Raw genomic sequence first — 17,561 nt, forward strand, 5'->3', positions numbered from 1 at the left:
TAGTCAGGTCAAATGAAATACTTTTGAACATTTGTCATATAACTTTAATAATATTAAATACAATATGAATACATTATGGTTTTATTTAACGACATACCGAATACCTTATACCAGCGGCGTGAATAATGAGTATGCACGGGGTATGCAGATGACATAAAATAAAGAAAATCTCCAGTACGACTTACGAGCTATAAATACTTATGGATAGGCTTTTATACAACTCTTACAATGCCTACCCTTAATTTTTTTATATCTATTACTGGAAATTTTCTTCATTTTATATAATCTGCATAACCTCTATGCACGCCAATGCCATCTCCAAACAACCATCAATTAAAGACTTTTTAATACACACATGTTATTGAAAAATCTCGACATAATAGGGTAAATATCTAGTCAGTTTTCTGAGAGGGTCGGTCTGCGGTCATATGGAAATAATAGGTCACTTAATCAGTTCTATAAAACCCAGGTCCAGCATTCGAAGTCCATCCGGTTGATTAATGCTATAGTGCAGTTCCACCTATTGCGATTCGACCTTTATGTTAGAATAATGATAAAACTTATGCACCAAACTGAGCACTCGATATCAAGTGGATCTGGTGACTGGGAATTTAAATTCGCATTGGTCAGACAACAATTCTTACATCAAAGAAACACTGCTGATATCAAAGAATTGTATTATCTCTTATACACAACAAGTGAGAATTATCTATAAAGTTTCGTAGTCTTCTACTCGTAAGAGACGTCTAGTAAGTAGTAACTATTGATTACCACAGGGTAATACATACAGAGGTCCGATGAAGCCGTCTAGGTAGGTCCCCCAATCGATCCCCGGCAATGTGGGAATTTCTGTTTTCATAATTCTCTCTGGTCGCCCAAGGCTTTGAACAAGGCTCTATATACCAAACTTCCTATAAACTTGTCGCTAAACGATCTAGCGTTTTGGTACGATACCACGCAGAAACATATAAGGGAATATTAATACCTGTCATACATATTTTACGTAAGACCGCCACAGGCCGCCGCGGCTGGTTTACAGGTAAATTTAAACTAAAAATAACCACTTCCGTTTACATACTATTACAAGATACATAAATATTCATAAAGCATTCATCCGTATCGTCAAGTCAATATTCTTAAAAACTATCTGGAAGCACATTTTATACTATCACAGCTATAACATTTTAATAACTAAGTTTATACTTTGCACGATATCTCTTGAGCGCGTGAAAACTTGTATTGTTTAAAACGATCAAAAAGTATGTCGTCCTGTATCTTAAGATATTGTACTTATAGATGAACAATTAATACTCAGAGCAGTGCACGACATATCGTTCAAAATAGCACCGTCTTATATACCTACATTTATAACTCAACGAGTTACGATGTATAAAACACGGATACTGTTAAATATTATTATTTCTAAAATAGAAAATCATTTATTACAATATACTCGCTTAGGATTCTTACTACTCACAAAATATGAACTAAAGTTACGTGTGTATATTATGTACGATTTTATTGGTTTATTGCTAAAGCGCTACAAATCTGAAAGGTCGTATCAGTTTGGCACATGGCACGTAAGTTTAGTTACATATTTCTTATTTACTACTTAAACCAAGTCGACTGGATTTCATTAAGTTGTACAATAATACTAAATTGGCAGCACTTCTCTTGTAGAAGAAAGAGGTTAAAGCTTGCGTTCGTAGACAGAGAAGTGAATCTAATTGATGAAGTAATTTTATGCTCAGTCTAGTTATCTTCTGGTTTTATCTTAATATATATAAATCTCCTGTCACGATGTTTGTCTGCGATGGACTCCTAAACTACTAAACCGATTTTAAATTGAATTGGCACACCGTAAGCAGTCTGGTCCAACTTAAGAGATAGGATAGCTTAGATCTTTAATTATAGTCGCAATTTTATTTTATTGCAAATTTTTTGTCTATAAATAAAAACTGAATACTTTAAAAGCAAAATCAAACGCAGACGAAGTCGCGGGCAACAGCTAGTAAACTATAAAAAATTATGACATTATGCCCGACTTGTTGCGCACAGTTTAGCGCACAGTAATGTGCTGATCTTGAAAAACCGGCACAAATAATGGAACAAAAAAAACATTTAGTATAGTTTTATCTCGTTTCTTTATAGGACGTAAGTATGTACGAGTATAAGCTGTTGTTCACTATATGGTGCGAATGAGACACTACTACTATAATTTACTAAGCTGTCTACGTTAGTTATAGAAGATATACATATAAGTTAATGTGTAGAACATTGTACAAATTTATAAATGTACAAGTGGACCCCATCTAAACCATCCAGGGTGCCACCCAAACGCATACAAAAAATTAATTCAAACCGGTCCAGCCGTTTAGGAGGAGTTCAGTGACATACACACGCACACACGATATATATATATAAGATATAGAATATATGTATATGGTTAGTGTCCTTAATAAATAAATAAACCCCTATAGACCTCTCACGTTGAAGCAGCATATTGTCTGAATCAGATGTCAGTTCATGAAGGATTTTGGACATGTTAATAATGATATGATATCATCCATTTACTATTTTTCCTGTAAATAAATAATTATTTTTCTTCAGTTTCTTATTTATGGAAGTTTGCGTGCTTAGGGGCAGTACTAATGGCAAAACAAACACTAACTTATACACGTATGGCAGCTGAGTGAAGGATAAAAAACAGACGTGGACAAAATTCGCTCGGTTTCAAAACTTTTTGACGATGATGAACTTGTTCATTGTTCTTAGGGTCGTTTGCCGTGTAAATTGACGTCAATAGAACTAAAATAGAAAGATGGGTTTACTTGGTGGCTTTTGATAGTAAAAGTACATTAAGAAATGTCATCATCATCATATCAACCCATTACCGGCCGACTACAGGGCCCACAATGAGATTGGATTAAGGCCGCTAGCCTAGGGCGGATTGGTGGACTACAGGCATGAAGGTTTCCTCACGATGATTTCCTTTACGGTAAAAGCAGGTGATATTTTAATTGCTTAAAACGTATGTAACTGAGAAGTTACATACGTTGTTACGTTGTTGAGTTACGCACCTCTGTGCGTGCTAGGATTCAAAGACTGTCTCCCGAAAGTGAAGTCGAAATCCTACCCACTGATCCTATCATTGCTTCAAGAACCCCCTATTCACCCCCTTAAGATATGTAGTTAACCCTATTGAAAGAAAGATAAGTACTGACCTGTAATATGGCAAGTGCATTAATCTGAAGTACCAAGTTGTTCAGGAATTCTGTGCGTTTTGGTGGTTGTCCATCTACAGAAAAAAAATCATCATTATTTCATAGTTATAGGAAACTTCATTGGTTTATGCGAGATAAAAATACGGCATGACTCTTGTGTCATAGTATTGTTTGTAAAACTAATAAATAAAATAAATAAATAGTTGATTTAATAAGTATACTAATATAAGGTACCTAATTGAATACAAAAAGTTCTAAATATATATACTTTACTTTAAGTATGCAAACCATAAAGGCCTTTTTAAAACATCTAGTCTGTTTGTACCACCAGTTCGGAATTTACTGAGATGAATCCGGCAGAATAACTTAATAGTTACATATATATTTATAATATTCTTTACCTGAATACCAGATTTCTTCTCGTTTTTGGCTCTTAATCTATTTGCTAGAGGAGGTGTGAAAAGTGCTGGGTCGGGGTGCGTTTGCCCAGCTTTCTGCCAAGGCTGTTGCTGTTTCCAAACAAGAGATATAACAGATCCTACTACGAGGACCCAGATAAAACCAATCTGAAATATGAAGATAAAGACCAATTTTAATAAGATCTATTATTTAGCCGTGGTGGCCATATTGTGTAATAGAAACAAAAAAATTCTTTGCTCTCTTGTGGAATAAATAAGTATATTCTGGAACTTCATAACATAATTTTATTCTGATCTATTTGCGAGATTAATTAAGGCAGCTTTTCACCTACGATTGATGGGTTACTTGCTTGCCCTGCAAAGTATCTATTGCTGTATTCATAGGTGATAATGTTCCATTTACGAAAAGGAGGGCCATCTGCTTGGTCCGTCAATTTATAGTTACTATTAAAAAAAAAGATTAGTTTTTTTTATTATGTGTAAAAAAAATAATGAGCATTTCGACGACAACTGGCAACAACAACGCTGTCAAAAATCTAACTCTGTTTCTTACCGGGCTCGTCCACATGTAAGAGATTCTGTACAAATAGAAATAATCGCTAGGTTGAGACGGAGATGGTGTTGGCAGGGTAGCATTGAAAGGGCAACCTTCCACGCTAACTGGCAGTTTTACTGGAGACGGTCTTGGTCCTCCGAAGCTTATCCAAAGCGTCATTGCCATTCCACTCAACAGTGCAACAGATACACCCTGAAAATAATGATTGAAAGTTTGAAAATAAGTAAATTATATCAATGCTACATCTAAGACAGTACAGTATCTTGTCGATTTAACATGTTATCTCAGGAAATACCAATCAGTCCTGCCAAGCAAATCGATGATAATTTTTCGGATGAGAATTTAAAAAACTCTCAATAACAAGAACGAAGAAAATTAGAGTGTATATTTTGTATATCTCATTCAAAACGTGCGAGTGCATGAAGAACATGTTAGACATCATCATCAACACTTTACCGGTCCACTACATTTCACGGGTCTCCTCACAGAGTGAGAAGGGTTCAAGCAGAATGGTCTACTTCAGACGCCGTTGAGAACATTATGGAGAACTGTTAGGCAGGTTCCAACCTGAGACCCGGGACCTGTTGTGTTTCGGTAATGGGTTGTAGTAATTATGATGCTGATAACGAACATTCGGCAGCGGCATTATATATACAGACATATAGGTATATATAGATATATATGCAGACGCATCATGTATTTATTTATTTATGACGGCCGATTGGCGCAGTGGGCAGCGATCCTGCTTTCTGAGTCCAGGCCGTGGGTTCGATTCCCACAACTGGAAAATGTTTGTGTGATGAACATGAATGTTTTTCAGTGTGTTAATATGTATATAATAAGTATTTATGTATGTTATTCATAAAAATATTCATCAGTCACATTAGTACCCATAACACAAGCTTCGCTTACTTTGGGGCTAGATGGCGATGTGTATATTGTCGTAGTATATTTATTTATTTATTTATTTATTCTCAACCCATAGTATTACATGCGTTTCGCTTATTCACTAGCATAGACTATAACATTTTGATGCACCTTCCTACATACATTATAAACTATATGTTATATACCTACTTAGGTATGCTGAATAATGTTAATATAAAAAACACACAACAGAGCGACCGTTCGAGTTTAAAAATTCAAAATTCAAAATTCATTTATTTCAAGTAGGCCTAATATAAGCACTTTTGAAACGTCAAGTCTGTCTGTGTGTAGTGACTCTTCCACAGGTTCGGAAGGCAGATTCTACCGAGAAGAAGCCGACAAGAAACTCAGCAGTTGCTCTTTTCCGATATCAACAATTTACATTTTACATTTTAAAATTAATTTTTCTATCTTGTGAGAGATGAAAGCGGAGCCGGATGCTTCCAAGCAACCTTGTCATTAAGAAATTCATCAATTGTATAATAACCTCGCTGTAATAAATGTGTTTTAACACTTTTTTTAAACTTATGCATTGGTAGGTCCAAAATTACCTTAGGAATCATATTATAAAAGCGTATACTCAATCCCACAAATGACTTCTGCACCTTTCGCAGACGATATGCAGATGTCACTAATTTATGACCATCTCTTGTAAGTCGACTGTTTATATCCATGATATCTATCTTATATACTTAATATGACTTGCCAGCAAAACTGATAAAGAAATCTTAACCCTATAAACTTACCATTTCGTTCGCGTAAGTGGTAAACATTCCCAGAGTAAATATGCCCAGTAGAGGTCCTCCAACCGCACCGAATATAGTCAGGGCAGCTTGCAGGACTCCACCGAGGTGTTCAGCAACGAAGGCTAGAGCAAGGAACACCAAGCCGAAGAAGCACGCCGCTAGCTTTGTGAGCCATGGCACGTACGAAGGATTCACTTTAAACCACCTAAAATAATTAAGGTACAGTATTCTAATATATTTTGCCGTTGAAAAACTTCATAATTTAAAAAAAAATTGCACTATCCCGTTTCCATAATGATTTTTCTTCTTTCATTAAGGACATTAAGGGTTGTTGGGAGGAGATCGCTTATAGCGATAAGACCGCTTTTTAATTTTCTTGTATTTCTGTTTTTAATATATATTATCTTTATACCTTAATTGTGTGAAATAAAGAATTCATCTATCTAGCTATCTTCTCTATTTTCGATAAATATACATTATATGATCTTAAATGGAAATCTTCATCAGTATATAATCCAGTTTTGGGGCAGAGAAAATTTCGCATTCCGATACATTTATCCGTCGTCCAGGTGACAGATTGAGTGGGAACAAAAGAAAGTAACCGTTGTGATAATCTCTAGCACAAGATTTACTCGCTTTCAATAAAATTGCTAGAGCAAAAAATTTTTTTACAGAGCTAATTTGTCTACAATTATATTCCTACGGCTTTCGGCAAGCGTTTGGAAAATAAAAATCGGTAGTACAGAATTTGCGACTCTAAAACGAGCGACATTAGGTAAATTTTACATTGTCGGTTTAGAGTTATGTTGCTCGAAAGCGGCTCTACGTTTGCTAACGTGCGAATGTTATAATGAGCGTACAGTTAACGAAAGTACGATGTTTAAGTTATTTCGTGATAAATAAAACAAGAATTCCCTGCAGTTTAAGCCGTTATTTAGTAACGGAAAGGTAAGAAAGCTCTTTTTTATTATTTCATTTCCTAAGTCTTGGCTTTAAATAATAATAATAATAAAATATACAAAACTTCTTAAAACATAAGATTTGGTTGCTGGTGCCTTTATCAGGTAGGTAAGTACCAGCGACCTTTAAATCAAAAATTAATACCTGCTTACATAATAAATGAGGTTAGTAATTGCAAATATGTAGGAATGTACAAAATGTTTGTAAGACCAGGTTCCAGTTACGCCAACTCCTGTACTAGTTACAACTGTATCACAGTGAGTTGCCATTCCTCGTGCCCAATTACTTACTATAAATCTATGCGTTTTATTCTATATTATGAAATAGGTAAACAATGTATTAAATAACCTACCTGCCAACGTAATCGGATAGAGTGACAGCCGCTAGCGCATTACAAGCTGCTGATATTGTTGAAAGAGAAGCACTGAAGATTCCAGCTACAAACAGCCCCGCCAGGCCTGGCACTGATTTCATAACGTCCACCACATAATATGGCATCAGCTGATCAATCTGAGGAAACAAACTGGTTATTAACTCAGAGCATAACTATATTGAATAGTTTAAGTAATTTTTTGGGTTGTGTTGGTCTTTTAATTATGTATAGTTTGTGTTTTTCTCTAGCAACAGCGTTATTGATTGCGATAGCGAGATAAAAACAAAAGATCGTCGGGCTAAGAAAATCAGTAAAAATATCTAGAAGTAAGTAAATATATATACTTACAGCGGTGATAGCCCAGTGGCACTAAGGCTTACGACAATAATGATGATATAATATGTTACAGTAAATTTATAAAATGGGTTAATAATTAAACTTTTGATAACTATAAATTCATATTTGCCAGATTATCATGTTCATGACATTGAGTTTTGATATAAATACGACTGCATTATCGATGCACGGCAGTCCTACATGGACTCGAACGATGCAAAGATGCCGGTGTCTTAGTCGTTTATCATATACTTACAGTATAAGTTCGCAATATATATATAATAATATTTAATTATTGTAAAACAAAACATTCATCATCATCCACCCATTACGGCCCACCATAGGGCATAGGTCCGGAAGGGTTTAGGCTGGTGTCCAGAAGCCAAGTGCGATTGGTAGACTTAACATTATGGAGAACTCTGAGGATTGCAAATTTTCTCACGATGTTTTCCTTAACCATTTAAGCAAGTAATTGTTTAATTACAGTAATTAAAAACGGACATTTCGAATTGTAAGAGGGGATCAAACTCGTACACCCGAAAGGTAAGCCGAAACCTCTAGGCTTTTACATCTATAAATTACCTTACACATACAAGCATGGCATTTATTGCAATTATCTTAGCAAGTCATGTTAAGTAATAACTTGACACAATAATTTACGTTACTCAAGAGTTGGGATTATGTATGTCCTTGTCGGAGATAACAGTCGATAACAGATGAGACTGATGCACTCAAGTACTCTTATTTAATCTTCTTATCGCCGTAAGAAACAGTAAATTTTTGATATGATTTAAGAAACAAAACAACCCGTCTTGAATGTATACTTATTACATTGTTATGTAGGTACTTACTACTATAAAAAATATGGGGTCTATGGCGTTTTAAAACCTACCCTGCGGTTTTTCGCATATAGGTACTACGCAATAAATCCCGTCCGTCTCTCATGTATTATTGTGTACTATCGTTAAGGTTACCTTTTGCGCCTCGCCTCGCCTGCGGTCGCTTCGTCAATTTTTTTTTAGTATATTTTTAATTTCTCCTTTACTACGCATTAAATATGTTTAAATAAAATAAAATCAGCCTTTGGTTTCCCAGAAAACGTTAAAATAACGGTAAGTAAACGGTAAAGTAATTTATAAACACAATTGCATCGCCCCTTTTGGTAATACATATTATGAGCTGGGAACTTGCATGTCAGCAGTTATAAGATACGTATGACATAAGTACATATTGATTTAATATACACATCTACAACGTAAGCTGGTCGGTGACCAAGCCGGTGCAAAAGTGTTCGATAACACAAATGAGATTGTGAGACTAATTGAAAAACTATAGTCGATTTAAAGGCTTTCAGGTACACAAATACGGTCAATGTCGTTAGGTAGGTTTAGGAAACCCTTTTAAAAAGTGTCACTAACACTCCATTAAATTAATTGGTATAAAAGTAACCTACTTACAAACTTAAATCTTTAACGTGATACGTGTAACTGCGTGCGTATGAAAGTGTATGTGAATTATTATTATTTTAATATTATCTAGGACTATAAACTAATTCTGTTGACTTAGTAATGCCATGGCCTCATTGGTCCATAAATATAAACACAACTGATAACACCGGTTGTCACCGCGTATTATTACATGAAATCTTTCTAAAAAAAAATCACTAAAATTAACAATACCAGGATAAAGTTGGTAAAGGTTTTCGATATCGTGAATTCTATACTAACGACCTCCCTGGCGCTGCGGTTTACATATATGCGGTTTGTATAGTATGAGGTACCGGGTTTGATTCGCTGCTGGGGCAATTTAGAAATTTATAGATTCTGCATTCAATCTAGTCCTAAGGATCCGACCGACAAGGACGTGCCGCAAAGCGATTGAGCGTACTATTTCGTGTAGATACCGATTGAGGATACCTTTGGGTAACCTGTTACTAATTTAGACTGCATCGTAACACCGCCGAAATCGCAGTCAAGGGCTAAGTTGTGGTATAATAAAAAATAATGTACCTTCGCGTTGGCACATTACCTCCTTCTTACTAAACTTTTAGGCAATGGGGTAAAAGCAAAACCTAATTACATTTATATACTTACTGCAGTAATACTCTGGCTTGCCAACGGATCACAATCCTTGTATACGGCGTACATACTCAAACCACTGGTACAAGTTGCTAAACTGAGTACCGATAGTACTGGCCAACTCCACCAAAGACACTTTTGCGATCGCTCCAATGTACTCACTGTTTGTAGGCGTTGCACCTGTGTACAAATTATTTTGTTTATTATTTTTTTATGCGATACTTCGATCTTTTGTTGGCCTCCTGATTGACATTTGACAGGGCTCGGAACCGGATAATAACCGGTTTATTATAATGTTGTGCATTTTACCGGTTAAATGATTGAACGAACCAAAATACTTTAGGTTTTCGTTCTAATTGAGCGAACGATTTCGGGACGTTTAATTGACCTAAATTAACCGGTTTATTTAAGCCGCCCTAGTCCTTTTGACAAATCGCTGCAAAAAACAAATATCGTATAATATGGTATTTAATAAAGATGTATATCTGTATTAACTACCATTATTCCATGTAAACTGTTAATAAAGATACTTATATAAGGATGTAAAACTTTATTAGTTTTGTATTGATTCTTATAATTGTTAAATCCACATCTCCTTAAAAGAACAGTCACTGTAAAGTCAACATCCCTTGAAGATTCTCCGGTTTCGGAGCGAAACGTGCGTACATTGCCGAAAATTGCATTGACGTGTACTATAAAGATTGAAGAAATTATAAATTACACCATGCAGATTCGCCTGCTTTTCGGGGAGTATATATATTAATTAAGCTTAGTTTTCATAACATGTAATGGAATTCCGCAAAGTAACACCCGCTTCTATCCAAGAATTTAGAGTTTGTTAAACCGGTTAATTTCAATCGATTGAGTGAAATTAAATATGCCCCGGTTTCTCGGTTTAACATTGTTCCGGTAGCCCTGCCCCATAATACCAATTCTATGGAACTACCATAATATCAATTAATACTTTAAAATATTACCCTGACTAATAAAGACAGCTCGTAATAAATTTATTATTGATTTATCTATTTCTATCATTATTAATTTAACATTCGAAAGAAGAACGCAACGCACTATTAAATTTAAAAGGGTGTAGGTATATACATAGTATTAAATATAAGAATATTACCTGTGTATGATTAACAGCATATAAAGAAAGATATGTAATACATCCACCAATGATCAATGACCACCAAGTGTGTCTTTCTTTTGGGTCTACGCTGAAACTGATTAAGGCATTTGTCAGTGTCATAAGAATAATAAGTCAACGTTTCAATCATAAACCCTGCTATCATCTTAAATAAACCACAAACTAAGAATAGCTTAATATTATTTCCCGCCATAGACTCTATTTCCCGTATATTTTCCTATGTAAAGGTAAGAATTACTAATAATAAAACTAAGCGGACGATTAGAAATACTTTATGCAAATAAATAAGAAAAGAGAAAGGAGGAAGCTATAATTGGATTGGTGGAATAGTCATTAAAAACAACCCAACCAACCCACATGGAGCAGTGGGGTGGGTCTATGATATAGAACCGTCTCTCCTATGAGCGAAGAGACATGTGCCCAGTGGGACGTTAGTAGGCTGCGAATGATCATGATGATTGTTTAAAAACTAATATATTTAATAGTTATATTCCAAGAATGTTGACATATACTTACTTTGAAAAATCTAATCGTCCGCCCTCCTGTGCTTTGATGAAGATTTGCTCAAATCCACCGAGTTGCACCGATGCAAATATAACTATACTGAACACTGCTCCGAACATTAGAAAAGATTGTAATAAGTCTGTGAATAATACAGCTTTCATGCCCCCCAAAGTTGAGTAAAAGGTGCAAGCCAATCCAACCACAAGGATAGAAATCAATCTATCCAGCCCTGTCACTGATTCCAAAACAATCGCGGGTGCATATAAAACTATACCATTATATAAAACCATTTGCAATGTATACGTTAGGGATGCTAACAGTCTTATATGCGGCCCAAATCGTAACTCTAAGTATTCGTAAGTACTAGTTTTCTGTAGTCCAAAAAATACTGGAAGATATAACCTAGACGCTATAGGGGTGGCGATACCGTAAGCTATGTTTATTACGACGAATACCATGCCGTAGTAATAGTTTTCAGCGGACACCCCTAAAAGTGTGATTGCGGACATAAAAGACGCCATTAATGATACAGCGACTGGGAATATTGCCATATTACGGTCAGCTAGAAGGTATTCCTGTAAACAAAGAAAACAGTATGATACAAACAAATACTTATCTATTTTTTATCTTCGCCATGGGTTGCCTGGAAGAAATCGCCATGTAGCGATAAGGCCGCTAAATTGTATACGTTGTTTTGTTATACTTTTCTTTTTGTTCTATGTCCTTTTTGTGGTGTGCAATAAAAGTATATTCATTCAAATATGCCAACAAAACATTTAAAAACTTAAACCTGATACTGACAAGTATCGCTCAAAATTATCACTAAATATAATCTAAAATAACGTTTATTTTATTTTTCATATATTATTTATTTAATAACAGTAGCCTAAAAAAAATTACTCCAACTAATCGGTATGATTTGTAATAGCACTTATGCGTGTACGTGTATGCGTATGGTCGTGGTTGTGTTAATATGTTGTTTTTAATTCACAACGTAAAAGCGAGGGGGTGTTATAAGTTTGACGTGTCAGTGTGTCTGTGGCATCGTAGCTCCCTCACGGAAATCACGGATTAACCGATTTTGATGTTGATGTTTTTTGTGCTAGGGGATTAAATCGGGAGTGTTTTTAGCTCTTGGAAGGACTTGACTAGTAGGATAAACTGGTGTCATGTCAAAAATGTTGAATTACTGTTATTTATTTAATGTCGGGGTACTTATAAGAACTTACGTCATTGGTTTTTTGTCTCCCTCCACTAAATCGGAAATAAAGTCCAATTAGGACAGAAGCTAACATTGTTGCAGACATGATGATGTAGTCCCACACGCCGAAAATTGCTTGCACCATGTTTCCTGCTACAAAAAAGAGATATAGATTAATTTCGAAATCCCCATTTACTTATTGCTTTTATTGATAAAGTATACTCCTCGACCTGTTGATAGCCTAGTAGTTAAGACTTCTCACTCTCCGACAGAGTTGGAACCCCGGCAGGCACCTCTAACACAAAAGCTAAGCGATAAAAGCTTGGGTAAGAATTGCTTAAACTTCAACACAAGTGTCACTTTACGAGTTCCCTAAACAATACGCACAACCGAATTGGTATCATTTAACTTTCAACAGTTGGTAAAACGTTTTTTTCTCGAGATATAACCTAAAGATTAGGAATCCGATTTAAGTGTTTCCTATGTTTAGTAAAAACGGGCATGAGTGTACTTAAGCGATTTTTAACATCGAAAATGTTTTTTTTAAATTTCACTTCAAGTTAGCGCAATCTCCCTGATAGTAATTAGTAATGATGCCGTCTAAGAAGTTAGCGGGCTATCCTGTTAGGACTAGATATGTTAAAATCCTACTCTCAAATAAGTTTCTACGCATAGTGCCGGTTAATCGTTAGGCAACATGCCTTTTCTGTGGGTTACCAAACTAGCCACGACCGAAGCCTCTTAGCAGTATAGATTTATATACCTACAACGCTGCTGCGATGTAAGTAAAAATATTAAAACTAAAATAATAATTGCCCTGTTTCTAGTAATTGTTATACAATTTACAATTTTCCTTAACATAGGTCATCGCTAGCATTTTCTTACGATAGGCCACTTAGAGGGAAAATCCCATAGGTACAGTTATGACAATGCCGTGTATATCATACATGCACTAAAGCACTGTCTACTCTACAATTTAATATAACTCGTAGTATTTTTAATTTTTTTGCCATCTTCCTACTTAATGCCCTGGAAACGCCACCGGCAATAATGGTTAAGAGAAATCCTTCATTATAATCTAGGATTCAATAAGGGTGAGGCCAAACGAGCGTAATTTTGTGAGTTGTCAGTCGTGTAATTTCTTCTGCATTCGGTTTCATACAAAAGTCCAGTTTGTGCCACACGGCGACGCGTCCGAATTGAGTTTGCAAGTGGACACAAAAAACTTATAATTGAAGTTGAACAACAGCCATGCCCATGGAATTTGTGAGAGAAGGTTTATAGTGACAAGTTTTTAAAAATTAAGACATGGGAAGAGGTTGCAGAGAATTGTTTCGAGGTTTGGAATAATTTTACCAACGAAGACCAAAATAATAAAAGTAAGTAGTAGTAGTACTTACTTTTATTATTTTTGTATGCGTATATATATTTTTATTGATACAAAATTCATAAGGACACAAAATTTTATTACAACATAAAAAACGTTAAAAGTTAACGTTAACGTTGGATAGCATCTGAATAAAATGCGCCCGTTTGGCAGCCGAACAGAATTTCTGCTAGGCAGATTTTCTGCGACCAAAATTACGCGACTGACAACTCACAAAATTACGCTCGTTTGGCCTCATCCTAATTATTATGATAAACATAATAATTAATGAATCTATCAATCTCATTTAAACGGCAATGACAGAGTCAGATACTATTAGTAATAATTAAAGTTGATAACATTTGACCTCATCTTTATTCACTACAAAACTGTATTTAAATTTCGGACCTATTTGACACAGAGTTTTGTGTCATGGATTCATTTCCCAGCGAGTGCAATTTTGGTAATTTATAATTTTTGAAATTACTCAGTTCTCGGAGACTTCGGCCACTGCAGGAGGCAAATTATACGCCGTGGTTTGGCTTTGTCTTCAGTGTTTAGGTGGTAGGGGTTCGGGCGTCCCCGCAGTCTCCAGTCGAGTCTTCCTTTTAGTGTGGTATCTTCGTGGATTGAGGAGTCTACAAACGTCGCGCCTCGTACAACTGCCATCCCTTTTCCTATTCACCCTTTACATCAAATGACACGCAAAATGAAGAAAAGTAAGTATACACAGCGGTTGCACCTCCTCTCCTTAAAAGTGCATTTCTCAAATATAAGAGAAATGCACTCTAATCTCTTTGCAGTCCACCATCATCTGGAGACTGAGAGGCCGCATTTACTTTTTCTTACGGAGACACAAATTGGGGTTCCAACTGATGTAGCGTATCTTCAGTACCCAGGGTATTCACTTGAGCATAATTTTAAACCTCGTGCCGGGGTCTGTATGTTCGCACGTAATGACGTCTGTTGCCGGCGTCTCCGTAACTAGGAGGTACCCAACTTCTCAATCATGTGGTGTCTATTGGATAATGCCCTCCCATCTTCCGTCTTCCCTGATACCTATAATCTGGGTACCTTCAAATCAAGAGTGAATAGGCATCTTCTAGGCAAGCGCGCTTCATCTTAGGCTGCATCATCATTTACCATCAGGTGTGATTGCAGTCAAGCACTTGTCTATATACTTAAAAAAAAAAAAAAAAGGTCCTACCTAATAATGCGTTCATGGAAGAGTCATGGCAATAGTCGCTTGCAAGACGCAAACTTTAACGCCGGTTGGACTAAAGATAAAGCTACACCGCAGCGCCTTACGTGCGTATTAGCAGCGTTCAAAACTACGCCCTGTGAACGACTAATCACCAGAAGCGCAGTTGAGCAAAACTGTGTTTAGCTTGTCCAACTTACGTCCTTATTAGCGGCTTACAAGATTGCACCAAGCGAAAGACTAATCACTAGAAGCGCGCGTTTGAGTAAGTCTTGTGTGCGCAGGGAATTTCTACGCTGGTTGGGGTAAAGGCGAGGCCAAACCGAAGCATCCAACTTACGTCCTTAACTGCGTTTAATATTGTTTCCAGCAGCGGGCGAACAAACACAAAGAGCTTGCTTTAGCGTCCCGTTACGATGCCACGTAAAAACCCTTAGTAAAATAACAAATTAACTAGCCACTCGGTCCAGCATTATACGATTTATATGTTAAATTTCAGCAGTTTAGTAGTAGTTGCGTTTTTGTGACGAAGCTCGTCCGGAGAAGTATTTCTGACGTCAAGCAGCTTTGTTGCAATGCTGTGTTCCGGTCTGAAGGACACGGGTGCGGGTGTTATTAAGGCACATAAAGATTGACACCTACGCCTCAGGTTTATAAGAAAGTAAGAAAGAAAGAAAAAAATATTTTTTACATTTTTTTACATTGATAGACACATGCGTCACGTTTCAGGACGTACCTGCTTAGAAAAAAAAACTATCGCCTATGAATAGGGCAACATTTATAGGCGATAGTTTTTCACTTACCGTCTGGTCCGAAAATTATTACTACTTAAAAAAAGCAGTTGAACCTTAAAATGTCACAAAAAGACAGATAGCGAATGATAGCCAGCCAGACATTTTTGCATTTACTAGCATAATATTATAAATAGGTATAGATACAATATTATGTAGTATTACTTAATGCGTACAACATCATAGATAAAGTTGCTGACCTAAGTCAAGTAAGTACCTAGTTGTATGACGAAACATAACGAGGAAAACATAATTTACGCTTTTTAATAATATGTAGATACCTAATTCAAATAAAACATCACATTTGGACGGCCATTTAAATATACTACGACAATACACACATCGCCATCTAGCCCCAAAGTAAGCGCAGCTTGTGTTATGGGTACTAAGATGACTGATGAATATTTTTATGAATAATATACATAAATACCTAGAATATACATATAAACACCCAGACACTGAAAAACATTCATGCTCATCACACAAACATTTTCCAGTTGTGGGAATCAAACCCACGGCCTTGGACTCAGAAAGCAGGTTCGCTGCAAACTGCGCCAATCGGCCGTCGTCCGTCAGATACCAGCACGCATCTCTAACTTTTCTTAGCAGGTACTTAATGAGCGTTTTAACTTAAAATATCACTTGCTTCAACAATGAAGAAAAACATCGTTAGGAAATCTGCATGCTTGAGAGTTCTCCATAATGTTCTCAAAGGCGTGTGGAGTCCACCAATCGACACTGGCCCAGTGTGGTGGACTATGGCCTAAACCCTTCTCAATATGGGAGGAGACCCGTGCCCTGTAGAGGGCCAGTAATTGGATGATATAATGATGATAATACGGCCTGCAGGACCCTATAAAATTCAATACGTAACACATAGTCACATGCTTCTGGAGAAGGTTATTGTCAACCCCCATTAGTGTACCCACCACGCTACACTAATGCGGGTTGACGGAATTGAGTGACTTTCTGCGACGATTGGGTAATAATTAGTTACTATCCAGTTTTTATGATAATGACCTTCAAACTGGTTACGGTCACTATGACTTACGTGCCCGGTGCCCCCCTAAAGAACGAAGAAAGGGAACAAAATATAATATTTGCGATACTTCTGGTATCGCAAACCACCTTAAAAGTCCCACCCATCCTGTAACCCGCTTGCAGAAACGTTGCTTTACCAACGCAATCGCTGTAGCAAATAGGCCATACAACCCCTTTACACAATATCTACTTAATAAATAATGCATTCATTTAAAAAGAAGTTCAGAAATTGTGCCTGCCTTGCAACTATAATACTGATGCTATTAAAATATAGAATCTAGGTAATAAAAACAACATGCGAGCAATATTTTTTTATCTTTACGCCAGTTCTTTTTTTAACTAACCGTGTATATTACAGGAACCTACTTACCTTTATATGTATATTATGCTAAGCAATTAATCCTTTATTGGTTTCACGTAGCATTCAGTAAATTTATGTGTACCTAAACTCCGACACTTAAGAAGGTACGTAAAGTCTTCGACACTGATTACTATTAATTATGACTGAACACACTATCATAACTTTGTTACTTCCACTTCGCACAATGTCAACGATCAATATTTATTCTGTATACTTTTATATTATTACGTTTTAATTTAAAAAATACATAAAACTAACAAACTTTACGATTTATGTAAGTACATAGTTCGAATGTACACGGAAAGTACATGACGTCTATCCTCCGGAAAA

General features: G+C 36.2%; 1 protein-coding gene across 3 annotated transcripts; it reads right to left on the minus strand.

The window, feature by feature from the left end:
- Positions 1–2,428: 2,428 nt before the first annotated feature.
- LOC120626266 (putative sodium-dependent multivitamin transporter) lies at positions 2,429–17,549 on the minus strand. 3 transcript variants are annotated; one of them, XM_039893702.1, is made up of 11 exons: positions 17,241–17,549; positions 12,500–12,624; positions 11,283–11,845; positions 10,746–10,842; positions 9,635–9,799; positions 7,185–7,342; positions 5,873–6,077; positions 4,197–4,391; positions 3,626–3,790; positions 3,225–3,298; positions 2,429–2,582 (listed from the first exon to the last, which is right to left on the minus strand). In XM_039893702.1, the coding sequence occupies exons 2-10, from the start codon at positions 12,614–12,616 to the stop codon at positions 3,266–3,268; spliced, it is 1,698 nt and encodes a 565-aa protein (XP_039749636.1). In that variant the 5' UTR covers positions 12,617–12,624; positions 17,241–17,549; the 3' UTR covers positions 2,429–2,582; positions 3,225–3,265. The 3 variants fall into 3 exon arrangements, with proteins under 3 accessions (XP_039749636.1, XP_039749637.1, XP_039749638.1); XM_039893703.1 differs by lacking the exon at positions 2,429–2,582 and adding an exon at positions 2,592–2,808; XM_039893704.1 differs by lacking the exon at positions 2,429–2,582 and having other exon boundaries at positions 3,224–3,298.
- Between the last annotated feature and the right edge of the window lie 12 nt (positions 17,550–17,561).

This window comes from Pararge aegeria, chromosome 9 (genome assembly GCF_905163445.1).
Source record: "Pararge aegeria chromosome 9, ilParAegt1.1, whole genome shotgun sequence".
NCBI lineage: Eukaryota > Metazoa > Arthropoda > Insecta > Lepidoptera > Nymphalidae > Pararge > Pararge aegeria.

Bases quoted from the DNA above. Each gene is read 5' to 3' on its own strand.
- LOC120626266 (XM_039893702.1), bottom strand. From the start codon at position 12,616: ATGGTGCAAGCAATTTTCGGCGTGTGGGACTACATCATCATGTCTGCA. The intron at 9,800-10,745 runs GTAATATTCTTA...ATTTGTACACAG, and splicing joins ATGCTGTTAATCATACACAG to GTGCAACGCCTACAAACAGT. The intron at 3,299-3,625 runs GTAAAGAATATT...TTTTTTCTGTAG, and splicing joins AGAAGAAATCTGGTATTCAG to ATGGACAACCACCAAAACGC.